Raw genomic sequence first — 16,090 nt, 5'->3', positions numbered from 1 at the left:
GTGAGATTGACTTGTGGGTGGATGTCTGCAGTGTGCAGAGTCGAATGCCTAATTTTCATTTAACAGAATGGTATTTTCCAGTTTAGCTGTAAAGCTTCCCCTTCCTCACCATCACGCACAGAGGGACATATGCCAAGGCAATCACTGCCATCCCATGCAGCAGCTGTTGGGGAAAAAGAAATATGAAGCCCAGCTTCACATGTGCAGCTCTTCATAGCTGACAACATGATTACACACTAGGGGTTTTTAATAAGATGACTGCGACTGCTCTCATGTTTTATTGCAGAGGTTCTCGAACTTTTAGGGAGATTTACTCCTAAGTAAGTTTTTGCGTTGGAGGGGCCAGGGCAGCTGTACTTACTGGCACTAACATAGGGCTGCTGCAGCCTCCAGGAGGCATGAGGAACCCTGCACAGCCCTCCGCAGGGCTCCCGGATGCTTGGAACATTGAAACATAATCACACACAAACCACTTCCTCATTATGTCTCAACGTTCCAAGCATCGGGGAGTCCTACAGAGGGGTGCACAGGGCTCCCCGTGCCTCCTGGAGGCTGCAGCATACCTACACTAGTGAAAGTAAGTAAAAAGCACCCCCTTAGCCAAGTCCCTTCGGGGAGAAAGGCAGGATAGAAATACTATAAATAAACAAACAATGAAAATGGAAAAACATACATGGTTTAATTATGCTTCCTTCTACTGTCAGACTATTAACCTAGTTCAGCCTCTTAGTAGCAGAGGCTCTTCAAGCTCTCCAGGAAGACTAACTATTACCCATGATCAAGAGTGTCAGTGCAAAGCTGTCTCAACATACCCAGTTGAAACAGTAATCTGTTTTTGAGCACTATATGTTTGTAAAATATGCACATGACCAGAAAACAGTGAAAAATGTTCATATATAAACTCATCAGAAAAAGCACCACTGATTTTTTTCCTTGATGCTGTTGACCAATGCATACAGAAATACCTTTTGCATTCAAAGTTTCTTCTTTTATTTTCATCACAGTTTCTTGGCCTTCACCTTCATTATTTGCAGCTGCCATAAATCAAGACAGTAAAAAAAAAATTAGATATCATTTGTATTTCATAGTGCAAACACATAGCTTGATTTTAAACTCTGAAAAACTCCACAGCGAAAATCTTGCATTAAATCTTTAGGCAAAGAGCAGATTTGACATTGTAAGAGGAAACAAAAAGGGTTGGTTTCCTAACAAAATAGCAGGTCAGTATATTATTAGTCAAGTGAATAGAGGTCTGAGAACTGCACTGAAGAAAGGAGGAAAATGCAGAATATACTGTAACATGGTATCTGTCTTGACAGCTCATATATTGTAATGGGAGTTGGTATGCATGTTCAAAACAACAATCTGCGCTTCAAGTAAGAACCCTAAATCCACCCCACAGTTCCATGTTTAAGACAAGGTAGCCAGATGAAAAGAATAGTATTGAAATATCTCCCTTGAGGACAGAGGGACAACTGGGGTAGCCCAAGCACTCAAGGTAGTATCGTCCATCTTCTGCCCCTTTTATTGAGAGAGATGTGCAGGCTCCGTGTAGTGTTCAGGAAAGGGAATGCAAAGGTGCTGGTGCAGTTCCTACCGGCTGAGAATTAGTAAGCAGTAGCATCCACTGCTGCCTCCTTTTCCTCCCCCCCCCCCCAACTGTTCTCCTGGCTCTGGTGAGCAATCAGGAAAAGAAAATGATAGATCTGGTTGAGGCCAAGTTAGCAGAGATGACAGGCAGGTCCAGGATAAATGTGGGGTACTCCTTTGCCAGTCCACCACATGAAGCAACCAACTGACCAACAGATCCATAGTAGAACAGCCCAGAAGTAAAAATAAAAGTTGTTGTGCATGTTCAGGGCAGAACTCTCCATTTAACCTCTAAATGCATCACCTTGAGGGAAATCTTCCGCAATTTCACTACACTCCACCCCCTGGTGTCCACAGTGGTTCCTTGCTCTGAAAGGTCTGGGAATCATTGTGTAACACCAGAGCCTTAGAATGCAGTGAGTGTGCTGCTCAGTTGCATCCACTTAAAGGCAACAGGACCCACAGGGATAAAAGTAGCACCTGCAGAAAGGAGAAGGTGTGGGTAGGAGGAGGAGGAATGGTTGGAGGAGGGAGAAAGGACTAAAAGATTAGCTGACTGAATGGCTGACTCACTAATAGACCTAATAACTCAGTGGTTCTCACACATTTAGCACCAGGACCCATTTTTTAGAATGATAATCTGTCAGGACCCACCGAAAGTGATGTCATGACTGGAAGTGACATCATCAAGTAGATAAATTCTTAACAATCCTAGAGTGCAATCCTACCCACACTTACTCAGGAATAAGTCTCATTGACTTACATTGTTAAAAGAATATACATAGTAACTTCATAAAAGTACAGGTCTGTAATATTTCCCCAAATGCAATCACATACCATGGTAGCACCAAGTCTAATATATTAAAAATAAATATTGAAATGAAAGAGGACCCACCTGAAATTGGCTCGCAACCTACCTAGTGGGTCCTGACCCACAGTTTGAGAAACTGTGCTAACTGACCAATGGACAAACTGACTGACTAGGTGATTGACAGACTAACGAACTGGCTGACTAACCAACAAACTGACTGACAGATGGGCAGATGGTCTACTGAGGATTGTTGGGACTGGGGCAGCTGCAGACTGCTGGGTGGTGGAAAGCAGGAGTGCTGCTGCACCAAGAAGAGTTGCTTTGAGAACTGAGAGGAGGGACACAGCAGCCCCACAGGCAAGCTACCTACTGGTTATCTTCCCACTGGTGCTGGGGTTCAGTAATAGTTTTGTACACTACTAGAGCTAGCCATATTTGAGCCAGGGGAACTAGTTAGCCAAGTTTAGAAAAGGAATTTGGCAAAACACTATCTTGTCCGCATGTTCTCCCACGAATTCATTTACATCCCCCTAACATTCCAATGCTACAGCTGTAGCATGAAGCAAAGATGAGGTTGCTTCATACTAATGAGGGCAAGATACAGCAAACACCTTCACAATTTGACCTTGCATGAGCCTGCAGCCAGTTCCCAGTCTACAAGATTCTACAAGCACTATGTCTATCTTGCTGTAAGTTTTTTTTAAAAAAAAGATATCTTTGATACTGACCACTGTGCAACAGTCTGAACTGTAAGTGTAGGTGAATGGACAAAAAGGAGGCTCTTATATGTATTCTTCTGAATGAAACCGAGACCTAGTCAATACTGCTATGGTTGCAAGAGCTTTCATTTTCCTACTTAATTTTTTCCTCAAGTAACATCTTACATAATATAAAATCTTATTTTAAAATGGGCAGTCTTACAGCATTTAAAAATTATGGAGACAAAGAAAATTGTGCTTACAAATTTCCAATGGGTACATTAGCCTATAACTGACCATGCGTGTGTATATATATATTTAAGATCAGATTTTCAATTGCATCTGCACAGAATGGCTTATCTCTCTTTGATTTCACTACTTAAAAAGAAGAGAAAGCAAAGGGGGTCAAAGAGAGTGAAAGAATAATACATACAATGAACTCCAACAGTATTTGTCCCCCCCCCCCCGCGATGAAATTATCTGCAGTTACAGAGCACAAACATCCAGTTTGATCCTAATCTCCAGAAATAGATGCAGTGTCAAGGAACAAACCCTCTGGTAAAACTGCCATATCCATGGAGTTCTCCTTAAAACAAGCTATGGGCAAGAGATCAAATCTCCTCACTTTTTCAGCCTAAGTGATTTTCTACAGCAGGGAATTAGAGTCCAGTGTGTCACAGTACTGGATAAAGCAAGATCGGAAAATACAAGGAACTTCTTTGGCAATCCCTGCAAGGTTTTCATCTGATCCTCCTTCATCAGCTGCCACACAGTGAGCTCTGCTCATTACAGCCTGCAGCTCCTTGCTCAGCTACTGATAGGATTAATTCCATTTAGATAACATATTTTATATTAGCAATTCTGGTTATTTCTTAAAATCCGTAAATGTTTCCATATGGATACAACCTAAAAGAAATAAAGTTTTTAAGCAGTTCTCCTTCTACAATGCAGATTTTCTGTATTAATTTAGCAGTGTCTTTCTATACTGAATTCTACACTGAATTGACAGAGCACCAGAATGATGGCTACAGAATAAACTAAGGAGAAAAGTGGAAGGAAAAAAAGAAGCAATTCCTTACAAACAATGTTTAATTTGGCAAAAGGGGGGGGTGCCAAGAACTTTCAGTTTTTGGTTTGTTTTTGTGCAAACCATTTGAGAATTGCAGCACTTTGGAGTTACAGTCCAACAGCAAGCCTACTGAATCTCTTAACCACAGTTAAGAGCTCCAGATATGCAACAGACTTGGTAGCTCCTGTACCCACTCCATCTTATGTAAGTTATTTTCCTTTTCACTCCCAAATCGATTGCTTCCCTCCCTTAATCTTATGCCAACACAAGTGCAAGTTATGATTTGTGATAATTTCCCTCTTATACAAATCTAAAATTGACTTGGGCTACAATCAAACACATTTACTAGGAGTAAGACCCTTGGACCCCAGTGGAATTTACTTTAGAATAAACATGCTTTGGCCTGCACTGTTACAAACCTTAGTTTGCATAAAGCACAACGTTTAGAGACACAAGCACAAACCTTCCTTGGGCTCACAGATGTACTTAAACAGTTCTTGATCCCCATCTCAAACATTCTTTGAGATCATTATCAGTGTGGCAGGTAAGCAATAGCTTCACCAATAAGGTGATAGAAGGAAACTACAGCTCTGCTCCCCTCACCTCCAGAGGCTCAGAATTGCATGAGATGCAATTTCCAGTTTCCCCAGAGGAAACCAGAAGTCCCATCTCTCATGCAATTCCGGCATTCTGAGCTTCACGGAGGCAGAGAGCAGATGCGGAGGTTCCCCTCGCCTTTGGAGGTTTTGCATAATGTTAACCCCTGCTTGACGACAGGGATGCTGGTCCACATCCCTATCGCCAAGTGCACACAACTGTATACTGAAAGACCTTAAGAACTGCATTTATTTGGGAAAAGATAGCCCATTATAAACTAAACTGTTCTCTTCCAGTTCTGCAGGGATCAGAAAAACAGGTTGGATTCAAAGGTTCCACAGGTGCTGTGAAATGCCAGACCCATTTATTTTCTTGTGGCAAACTGTCATATAAAAAGGTTGCAAAACAACAATATAAATAATCAAAGCGATGCTCCAAAAGCAACCAGCAGGGAACAAGTACATTTAGCAGCAGATTGCTTTAAGTCTTACATTCTGAAGTTGCAACAAAAGGTTTAGATTAGAATAATGTGCATTACTTGAACCTCAGGTACCTAAAACTGCATTTGCAATACATAATCCCATGTCAGTGAAACCCAGTAGAAAGACTCTTATTCAATGTTCTGAATACCTTCTAGTTCATTTCACTACATGAGTACTGTTATTAACATCCCGAGACACTTTTTTTTTCTTATTTCAGCAGTGTCATCCAGTAGAATATAAAATTTTTTGTTTAGTTTATCAATGAAAAAAATATGAACTTGCAAAGTCCTAAAGACTATGGTGGAAAATTCCCCATCACTACCACTGTCTGTTCTACTTTTTATGTAATGGAAAGCTGGGAGGATGTTCTACCAAGGATGTCCTATGAAGGATATTTGCCCATACTCATATAGGATCACATGCTGAAGGCAAAATGCCAGAATTCCCCCTAATTTTACTCTGGTTCATTACTGAGGTAAAAATAACATTTTATCTCCTGAAGCGCAGGCACAGCAGGGAAAGTTACATCAGAATGTTTGGAAGACATGTATTGGCAACCTTCAATCTCGAAAGACTATGGTATCGCGCTCTGAAAGGTGGTTCTGGCACAGCGTCTAGTGTGGCTGAAAAGGCCAATCCGAGAGTGACAATCCCTTCCACACCGGGAGCAAGTGCAGTCTGTCCCTGGTCTGTCTCCCTGGCTATGGGTCTTCCTTCTTTGCCTCTTAGCCTCAGACTGTTGGCAAAGTGTCTCTTCAAACTGGGAAAGGCCATGCTGCACAGTCTGCCTCCAAGCGGGCTGCTCAGAGGCCAGGGTTTCCCACTTGTTGAGGTCCACTCCTAAGGCCTTCAGATCCCTCTTGCAGATGTCCTTGTATCGCAGCTGTGGTCTACCTGTAGGGCGCTTTCCTTGCACGAGTTCTCCATAGAGGAGATCCTTTGGGATCCGGCCATCATCCATTTTCACGACATGACCAAGCCAACGCAGGCGTCTCTGTTTCAGTAGTGCATACATGCTAGGGATTCCAGCACGTTCCAGGACTGTGTTGTTTGGAACTTTGTCCTGCCAGGTGATGCCGAGGATGCGTCGGAGGCATGCGTTGGAAGACATGTAAAGCACTGCATTGTCTAGGAAATGATACAGGCTGCCAAATGTATTACCACATAAAAGGGCAAAGAAAAAAATTGTTTACCCAAGACACCAAGACAGAGTGTTTTCTGTCTACTCTCAAAGTAACCAAGACAGAGGAAGTCATGCCCGCCATTTAAAAAAAAAAGTCACCTTTTAAAGCAACTTATAGCCCAATCCTATGCAATACTATTTAGAACTAAGTTTCATTATACTTAATGGGGCATACTCTCAGGTAAGTGTGGATAGGACTGCAGCTTTAATAAGACAATTCAGTTACAAAGAAGTGAAATTTCAACAGGCATTTAAAAACTTTTATCAAAACTATGAAGGGACTCAGTTAAGTGTTCAAAATACAGTCAAAATAATGACCTATGTCAAGTGCAGCTAATCTTCTTCTACGTTCAAAGAGCTCCCAAGAAAACCAGTGATGGGAGAGATGCTCCCATCTGCCTCACTCCTGACCAGGTCCTTAAGTTTCCTCACCAGTTCCAGCAGACCTCAAGAAGGTGGGATATTAACATGAGAATGAACCATTGAGGAATCATACTGTGCACATGGAGCCCTACTGGACTGCAAAAGTTGGGTTTTGACAGCTACCCTGTCTTCAGAGAAGTTGTTTGCCAACCAAGGAATCAGCCCTACCTGCATCACCAGGACTTGCTACTCAACACAAAGTTCCAAGGAGCACTGCTGGAGGGTGCCCTGTGCTTAAAGGAAACCATGAAAAAAATTCTTCTCTGGCTAGAGAAGAGACAGCATAAAATCCAACTTCAGTTATAAATGCATAGAAAGAAGTGAGGCTGCAGGGATCAAGATTTTAACAGGAAAAGAGTTATACAAAACTTGAAAGGGTGGACAGGTCAACAAATTTAGATGGGTTTATCTGGAAGGATATGAATAATTAATGAGAGAAACCTGAGTAGGAAGAAGGCATTTCTATTTATCAGACCATCACACTGGGTTTATTTTCTAGAACACAACCTGGCAAATGTCATTTTACATGCACATATACGTACTCTCCACTACTGCGTCAGCTACTTTCATACTTCCACCAGTTTAACCTAAAATACTAATTAACATTACCATAAGTTCCAAAGGCATCAGGGACACACAAGCAGATACAATGGAGGACAGAGTGCCTATATCAACGATTTTCAACCGCTGTGACGCGGCACACTGGTGTGCCTCGAGGCTGTCTCAGGTGTGCCGCGGGATCGGAGGAGGCAGGCAGCAGCTGCGTGTGGGAGAAGCGGCTGCTTTGAGCCTCCCGCAGCAGGCAGCACTAGCAAGGGAGCAGCCAGGGAAGGGGCTGCTTTGCATCCCATGCAGCAGCTGAAGAGTCGCTTGGAACTTGCTCCTGCAACTGAGCACAACTCAGGCTGCAACCTGATCCTCACTTTCCTGGGAGTATGCCCCGTTGGCTACTATGGGGCTTACTTCTGAGTAGACATGCATAGGGTTGGGCATGAAGGAGGTTGTTGCCTGCCTGCATGCTGACTGGCCAACAAGAGAAGCCTGAAGGAGCCAGGAGGTGGGAGCTGTGGAGTGAGTGAGAAGAGGAAGCCAGAAGCAGGCAAGCAGGTACATAGCGAGCAAGTCTGCTGAGGCCCCCAACCTAAGGTTTCAGGGTCTCTGAAAGTCCCTTTTCCTTGCCAGTTTGCCTGCAACTCCCCAAAGCAACCCTCCCTGCACTTTGGGGCTTTTAGAGGAAGGGCGCTGGGCCACAATCCTATCATGGGAGTAAGCCCCACTGACTATAATGGGGCTTACTTCTGAGCAGGCATGCATAGGATTGGGCTCTGGGGCTGCTATCCCATTCACACTTACCTGGGAGTAAGACCCATTGACTATAATGGGGCTTACTTCTGAGCAGGCATGCATAGGATTGGGCTTTTGGTTGCACTCTTTTTTCTCAAATACACAAGCTGGCAATTGGCACTTCTGTCTCCTCTTCTACCCCACCCCCTTCCCCAGGAATATTCCCCCCCCCCAAATCTCACAATCACAGTTAGCAACTCTCTTACTGTCCCTCCCCTCACTTGCCAGCACCTTCCAAAGATACAGAATCACTGCCTCACATTCTCTCTCTCTCTCTCTCTCTCTCTCTCTCTCTCTCTCTCTCTCTCTTCCACCCCCAGTTTAATCCTGCACTTGTTTCAATCATGTCTCCTTACTGCCCCTCACCCACATTCTCCACTATGTGACCAACCTGCCCTGTCTTTGCCAATACTTTCTGACTCTTTTGATAAGAATTTGAACATAGAATTTTTCCTCCTTTTCAGAAACCACATATACTTCCCTCTCCATGCTTCTTGTCAATTTTTTGTCATGTAATGATTTAACTGTATTAATTTTATTAATTCAAGATTAACTGTAATGTAGTAATCTAATGCAAGTAAAAAACTGGTAGTGTGCCTTGACAATTTTAGTGCCTTGTCAGTGTGCCGTGAGCTGAAAATGGTTGAAAATGGCTGGCCTATATCTTTAACCAGAGTACAGAAGAAGGGATTTTGGCAAGTGCAGCTTTTTAAACTTTTTCCTTTTTCAATCTTTTCATTACTCTCAGCTAAATATGTATGGGATTGTAGCCTGAGACAAGTACATTTGTCTACACCTTCAATAATTCAATGGCCAAAAAAGATTCTACATGTTGAAAAACTATTTTTCCTTGCACAAGCAAATTTATGCAAGATTTTGCACCCAGAAAATCTGTTTAGAGATTGTGAATGCAATCTGGACCTTTAACAATTGTGTAGAGGAGGAAATTTCAGCAGGTGCAGCTTGTCATCTCACAGTGGCCTTATCCCTCAGCCTACCATACTTTGGAGCATGGTTGAGAAGTTACAATGTTACTTTGAGTTCCTTGGGTGATGGATGAGTTACAAATGTAAGTCAGACTGCAATCCTAAATGCACTTTCCTAGAAGTAAGTTCCAATAAATACAATGGGACTTATTTCTGAGTAGACATGCATAGATGTGCACTGTGATAAGAAAATCTAAATCATTTGATTAATAAATATTTAGGCCCATGCAACAATGTCAGTACCTATTATGACGTGCATGCCAAGTCTTGCCAAATGCTTTGCAGTATGGTAACCAATTCCTTTAGTTCCTCCAGTCACTATGGCAACACTCCCATTTTGATGAGGAAAAGCTATATGGAAAGGGGAAAAAAAATCACATTAAGATCTTACTATTTGCAACTATAGAAACTGACCATCAATAAAACCTGCCAGATGACTAAAGACAAGACTTGCTATTACTTAACGAAAGAGTTGGCAAGAGGCCTTTCACACACTTTGTGTGGCAATTGTGCTTGCAATTGGGAAACAGTCAGTGTAAACTTGGGGTTTTGCTGGAAAACACAATTGCACATAAAATATAATCATCCCCTAGAGAGCTGGGTTTGAACAGGCAAGTCCAAAAGTTCAAACTCCCATAAAGCTGTGAAGTTCCTTACAACAGTGGTTCTTACACATTTAGCACTAGGACCAACTTTTTAGAATGATAATCTGTCAGGACCCAGCGGAAGTGATGTCATGACTGGATGTGACATCATGAAGCAGGAAAATTTTTAGCAATCCTAGGCTGCAATCCTACCCACACTTACCCAGGAGTAAGTCCCATTGACTAACATTGTTAAAAGAATATACATAGTAGCTTGTTAAAAGTACAGGTCTGTAACATTTTTCCCCAATGCAGTCAGGTATCATGGGAGCATCAAGTCTAATATATTAAAAATAAAATATTGGGGTGAATGGGGACCCACCTGAAACTGACTCACAACCCACCTAGTGGGTCCTGATGCACAGGTTGAGAAACACTGCCTGACAAGATTGTTACGAGAATAAAATAAGCCCTGCTTGAGCTGTCTGGAGAGAAGGCAGGCAGAATACAAATACAGTACAGACAGGTCACTGCATCCACAGATCTGATATTCACCGTTTCACTTATCTGTAGATACACGGATTTGGGGGACCCCGTGTGCCCATTACAAGTGTCTTTGTTTACTGTAATAGTGCTTGCAGCACATGTGCTTCTTGCTTAACATTCTTCCTTAACTGTAGAACTGAATGTGCAAGCAACCAGCCTGTATGCTACAGAAAGTTCCTGTTTCCTATTACTCTTTCTGGTGCATTCAGACTGGTTGTCTGCACATTCAGTTCTTCAGTTAAGGAAGAATGTTAAGCTAAGAAGCACCCCCGCTACAAGCACTTCTACAGTGAACAAAGGTACTCATAATGGGCATGGGAGGTTGCAGGGTAGCGTTATCTATATAGCGTTCCCCCATATCCGTGGTTTCCTTATCCATAGGCGGGCGGAAGGAAACCCCTGTAGATTCAGGGGGGGCGCGTCTTTATAACAGAAAAAACACAATTTAACTCTTTTCCCAAACACAATTTCCAGCATTGATGCTGATTTACAAATGGATATACCCGTGTCTACTAAATCCAAGGGTGAGAGTTCAGTCAAATCTGAGCTAATTGCGTAATATAAACCAGTATGCTTTTATCAAATAATCCCGCAGTACAACATTAATTGGCAAGACAAGAAGTGATAAACTGTTAACATTTGTTTCACTGCATTTCAAGGTTTGTAAAGCAATTTAGTACTTCATAGAAAAGGTCTGATATGTACAAAAACCCACATACTAAAACAGAGCCCAAGTGGGGAAAAATGGTCTCTCTTATCAAAGACTCCAACCCACGCATGCTATTGGCAATTCTATTTGCTTTACAATTCTGGATTATATTGAACTTCAAGAAGAAAATCTGATCTCATTGAACAAGCGGGTGCACACAGTATAAAGCAATATAGTCTTTGAAGACAACGATGAAACAAGGCCAGGAAAAACAGCTGGGAAATATTTTTAACATCAAATAAGAGCAGTCCCTGCTAACCTGAAACAATAGATAAAATGGTTGTGCTGGATGGCAGCATAAAGGATCAGAGGAACAAGGACGTAATGCAAGACTGTTGGCCCCTTTGACACATGGAGAAGAGGTGTACAAGTGAGTAAATACTGAAGAAATTCTCCTCAAAGCAGCTTCCTGTATATGAGATGGTATTCCATTGTTCACATTTCATATTGGGCAGTACTTTTTCTTCAGTCTGGGTTTGCAGGCTTAAGTTCTAAAAGTTTAAACATTTATGCAGATGTTTAAAATTCTATGTTCAAGCTTGGGTTCTTCAAAACCCCAGTCTGTCAAAATGATTTGATAAGGTTGTTGAATAAAACTACTGAAGAGATCCTCAGCACCATCCTTCCCCCACAAGTTAGACACCAGAGATGATGAACCTCTGACAAGCATGTCAAAGGTGATAAGTCACGTTTTGGGCGACACGCTAATGTTCACCAACACCCAACAACTGATTTTTACTCCATTTTTGGAGTAAAAATCCAGTATGGATTTTACTTCATACTGATAATTACTCCACTTTTGTAATTATTTGACATTTCTTTACATAATACATAGCACCACATGACTGTTTTTTACAGTCTGTTTTAAACTGTTTTGTTTTTTTTTAAAAAATGCAAAGAATTGTTTGTCATTTGTTGGGGTGGGGGGTGACACGCCAGCAAGTTAGGCATTTTTGGAATTTTTGATACAGAGCCCAAGAGGTTCACCATCACTGGGTTAGACCCATCCATACATCAGCCACTCTTAGACTGCGCAACACCCAACCGTTGCATGCTACAGCAGAAATACTATTAGAGAGCTGTCAAAATATTCCCAACAAAGTAATTCTTTAAGATAATAGTTGATATATACGTTGAAAGGAAATCAAGAGTATTTTTGTGGAATGGAGCTAGACAGGCATTTTAATTCATTCTTATATTAGCCTAAAAATACACTATTAATGGATCATAAGAATAGCCAAGTAGTTTCATTATGATCCTGCAAATCCATTAACGTTCCTATATCTCAAGTAACATGCTTTGCTTCAAATTCTCAGTACCTTAGAAGCACTACCTCAAAACAGCAGATTTCCATTAACAGCAAGATTTGTATCCTAAACTTCATACCTTGGAAGTATTTTGTTATATCTGTTCTCATTAAAATCAGTTGAAAGGCTCTTGCCCCTGTTTACATCAAATTAAAAACACAATACTATTCATTTGAGACAAATGTCATTTTCCAGGAAAGTTTCTAATAAACTGAAGAAAATATGCTGGCAACATATTTTCCTATACTCTCTCCTTGTCCATTGTGTACCTCCACCGAAGCTTAAAGTCAGGACAGCTATTTGTACAACCACCAATACAAGATGGCCAAGTAACCATCACAGAATCACCCAGACAAATGTTAGCCCAACACACACTGCAGCTGTGTATAGGGGGGGGGGGGAGTAGGAAATACAGTGGTGCCTCGCATAACGAAATTAATCCGTTCCGCGAGTCCTTTCATTATGCGAAGCGCGTTTTCCCATAGGAACGCATTGAAATTTAATTAATGCGTTCCTATGGGCAAGAAAAGTCAGAACGAAGTCAAATTTGGTTTACAAAGTGTTTATTAAGTGCTCTTTAAAGGCATACATACTGTACAGAGGATTTCAAAAACGGGGGGGGGGGATGCTGAGTGGGGAGCTTGAAGGCTGTAATCCTGTGCACACTTTCCTGGGAGTAAGCACAATGGGACTTACTTCTGAGGAGACACACACAGGACTGTGCTCTAAGCTGGGGAGGACAGAGCAGCTGCACTCAATTGCTTGCTTTTGCCGTGATCATGGGGGGAAACGTGAAGGAAATGGGGCAGTGATAGGGTGAATGAGCGATGGGGGGATGCTGAGTGGGGAGTTTGAAGGCTGTAATCCTGTGCACACTTTCCTGGGAGCAAGCTGACATGAAGATCTTCCCCTTACTAGGGTGACCGGGATCATAAAGGGACATGAAGATCCACCCCTTACTAGGGTGGACGGGATCATAAAGGGACATGAAGATCCGCCCCTTACTAGGGTGGACGGGATCATAAAGGGACATGAAGATCCGTCCCTTACTAGGGTGACCGGGATCATAAAGGGACATGAAGATCCGCCCCTTACTAGGGTGACCGGGATCATAAAGGGACATGAAGATCCGCCCCTTACTAGGGTGAACGGGATCATAAAGTGACATGAAGATCCCCCCCTTAAGACAAACCAGGACAATAAAAAAAAAATTCGTTATGCGAAGCATAAGTCATAAAAATTTGTTATGCGAGTTACCAAACTTCGCACACCGCTTTCGTTCTGCAGGTTTTTCGCTGCGCGGGGTATTCGTTATGCGAGGTACCACTGTAACTGTTTTTCAGAATTCAAGACATTAACTGAAGATGCTGATAAACTGTTATGCTTGTAGTTGTGAGTGCTCCCTGAGGTATCTGGTGGGCCACTGTGAGATAAAGGAAGCTGTACTAGATTGGCCATTGGCCTGATCCAGCAGGGCTCTTCTTATGATATTCATCTTTGACAATTTGCCTTTCCTTTAACTTCCTATAGTATACATGTCCCTCTTACATGCCAACTCCTTGCAAACTCTTTTTGAAGCCACTCTGGACTCTTACCCAGCTTTATTATAATCAGGATCATTTTGAGTGTTTTCAGTGTATCTTACATTTTAAAAAATTCAGTTTTCAAACTCTTTGAGCAGATTGCAAATGACAGAAGAGAAAATGTGCAAATCTTGTTCATGTGTTCAAGATATGGCAGAGCCCATTATCATGCAGGCTGCCCTTTTGGCTGTCCTTCATTCAGCCTCTACTAAGGAGCCACTTCACCATTCAGCAGCTGAGAGGTGGTCTGCAAATGACCCAGCAGAAGCAGTAGAGCTGAAAGGATGGCTCATGGGATAACTGGGCTCTCCCAGTATCTCCCTCTCTCACCCCTCTTGGTCTGCCCCTTTTGCTGTAGCAATTCTTGATTTATGAGGCCTCCTTCTGTCTTACCCTCTCAGAGCCTTGACAGAAACAGGGCTGCTGGAAGGGCAGCACTGAGAGAACCCAATTATAATGGGGTATGAATAAAGAACTTCAAGGGGCTGCATTCGGTCTGCAGGTCTGATGTTTGACACTCCTGATTTAGATTGCTTGAAGCAGGGTATCGCTAAATATCAGGCCTGATTTGATAATGAGCAATTAGTTATTTCAACTTTAATAGAAATGGAAACTTGATGAGCTGCATGGCAGCTGCAATCTGGAACTATGACTTGGTATCTCTGATATGTTTTAGCTTTCAAATTAAAAAACTGTATTTTGTTTTTGTCCGACTCTTTCAAGAAAAACAAGGTAGTATACATGGTGCTCCGCCATGTTTATCATTATAACCCACTTGTGAGGTAGGAAATATTTTTACAGTTGGGGGGAACTGCTTGTTGAGGGGAAATTCGCACCTGGGTCTGATCTTTTTCCAGACACTCTAATCCAATGATTTTCAGTCACTGTCTACTGGTACATTGGTGTGCCACAAATCGTCCAGAGGTGTGCCAGGGGAGTTTGAGGAGGGTCATTTATTAGTAAGGTCATTGAGGATGTGAGGGCCACCCCCACCCCCCGCCAGCAGCATGGTCCATCTTGTCAATTGTCAAAAATCTGATGGTGTGCCTTGACATTTTTAACACCTTGTTAGTGTGCCATGTGATGAAAATCATTGCTGTAATCACTACATCACGCTGACTCAATTATATGAGGCAATCTGTATGTCTTGATACAGAGATAAACAGCAAGCTGCAGCAAGAGTGAAGCATTAGCATGAAAATATTGTGAATGCACTATCATCAATCTAGACGCATCAGATGCTGACAGTATCACAGCTCATACTGCATAAAAGTATTGTAAAGGGTGTAAGGAGGAAGTTGCTTGATAGCATGTCTGCCAATTCATTAGCAAGGTTTGCAGACCCATTGCTTTTTCTATGGCACCCAACAATCTGTCCCCCACCACCACACAGAGGATTTCCAGGTGTATGTCTTTTACAAAAACCTATCTGAAATCTGCCCCTCCCCAGGGGGAGGGGGGGAGAGCAGTGGAAATTAATGGGCAGAAAATGTTAAGCATCTCCTACCTCTCCCCTCACCCACTTCTTCCCCATTCCAAACTGTCCTTTCATGAAGCCGTTTTTCCTTTCAAGCAGTAACTATTCAAGATTAAACTCTGCATATGTACAATATGTGTAATATGGCCTCAAGGCACTAAGTGTTTGAAATTCCTTTGAGCGGTTTTGGGATGTCAGTTTCGATGTTATGGTTGCAAAATTTGAGATAGCATTCTAGTGAGTCACAAACTAGTAGAAGTGAACCTGTTTTGATCTTGGTATTTGGAAGTGGGGGGGGGATTAGAATGCTCCTATCGGTCTAAACTAGTGTTTCTCAACATTTGTCCTCCACTGTACCACTTTCCATGGTCTACCTATTCAAAGTACCACCACCAGAAGTAACTGGCAATGACATCACTGCTAGTTACTTCTGGGTTGGGAGGCTAGATGCAACCCTATCAACACCAGTAAGAGCCTCAGGGTGGACAGGAGGGCTTTTTTGAGCATGGAAAAGCGTGCTTTGGAGCTCTGCCTGCTGAGTTGAGCCTGCTACTGCTATTTGCAGTGTTGTATTCCTGGTCTTGCTCCCAAGTGGCAGGTGCCCGGAGTCCCACGAGTACCTTCAGACACCACCTCAAGTACTACCTCAAGTACCACTGGTACCCATACCATTTATTGAGAAACAGTGGTCTAAACAGACA

At 42.4% G+C, this 16,090-nt stretch overlaps 1 protein-coding gene across 2 annotated transcripts in view; it reads right to left on the bottom strand.

Annotated features, from left to right (window-relative positions):
- ZBED1 (zinc finger BED-type containing 1) overlaps window positions 1–16,090 on the bottom strand; it is a 133,122-nt gene that overhangs the window by 91,773 nt on the left and 25,259 nt on the right. For both annotated transcript variants that reach the window (XM_066621648.1, XM_066621649.1), the window contains 2 exons: window positions 9,427–9,534; window positions 966–1,034 (listed from right to left, as the gene is read on the bottom strand). In XM_066621648.1, the coding sequence (XP_066477745.1) occupies window positions 966–1,034; window positions 9,427–9,534 (177 nt within the window). The remainder of the gene's footprint in view (window positions 1–965; window positions 1,035–9,426; window positions 9,535–16,090) is intronic.

The sequence above is a fragment of the Tiliqua scincoides genome, chromosome 3, assembly GCF_035046505.1.
Source record: "Tiliqua scincoides isolate rTilSci1 chromosome 3, rTilSci1.hap2, whole genome shotgun sequence".
Lineage (NCBI taxonomy): Eukaryota > Metazoa > Chordata > Lepidosauria > Squamata > Scincidae > Tiliqua > Tiliqua scincoides.
The sequence above is the reverse complement of the archived record's forward strand: the minus strand, read 5'-3'. Positions and strand labels throughout refer to the sequence as shown.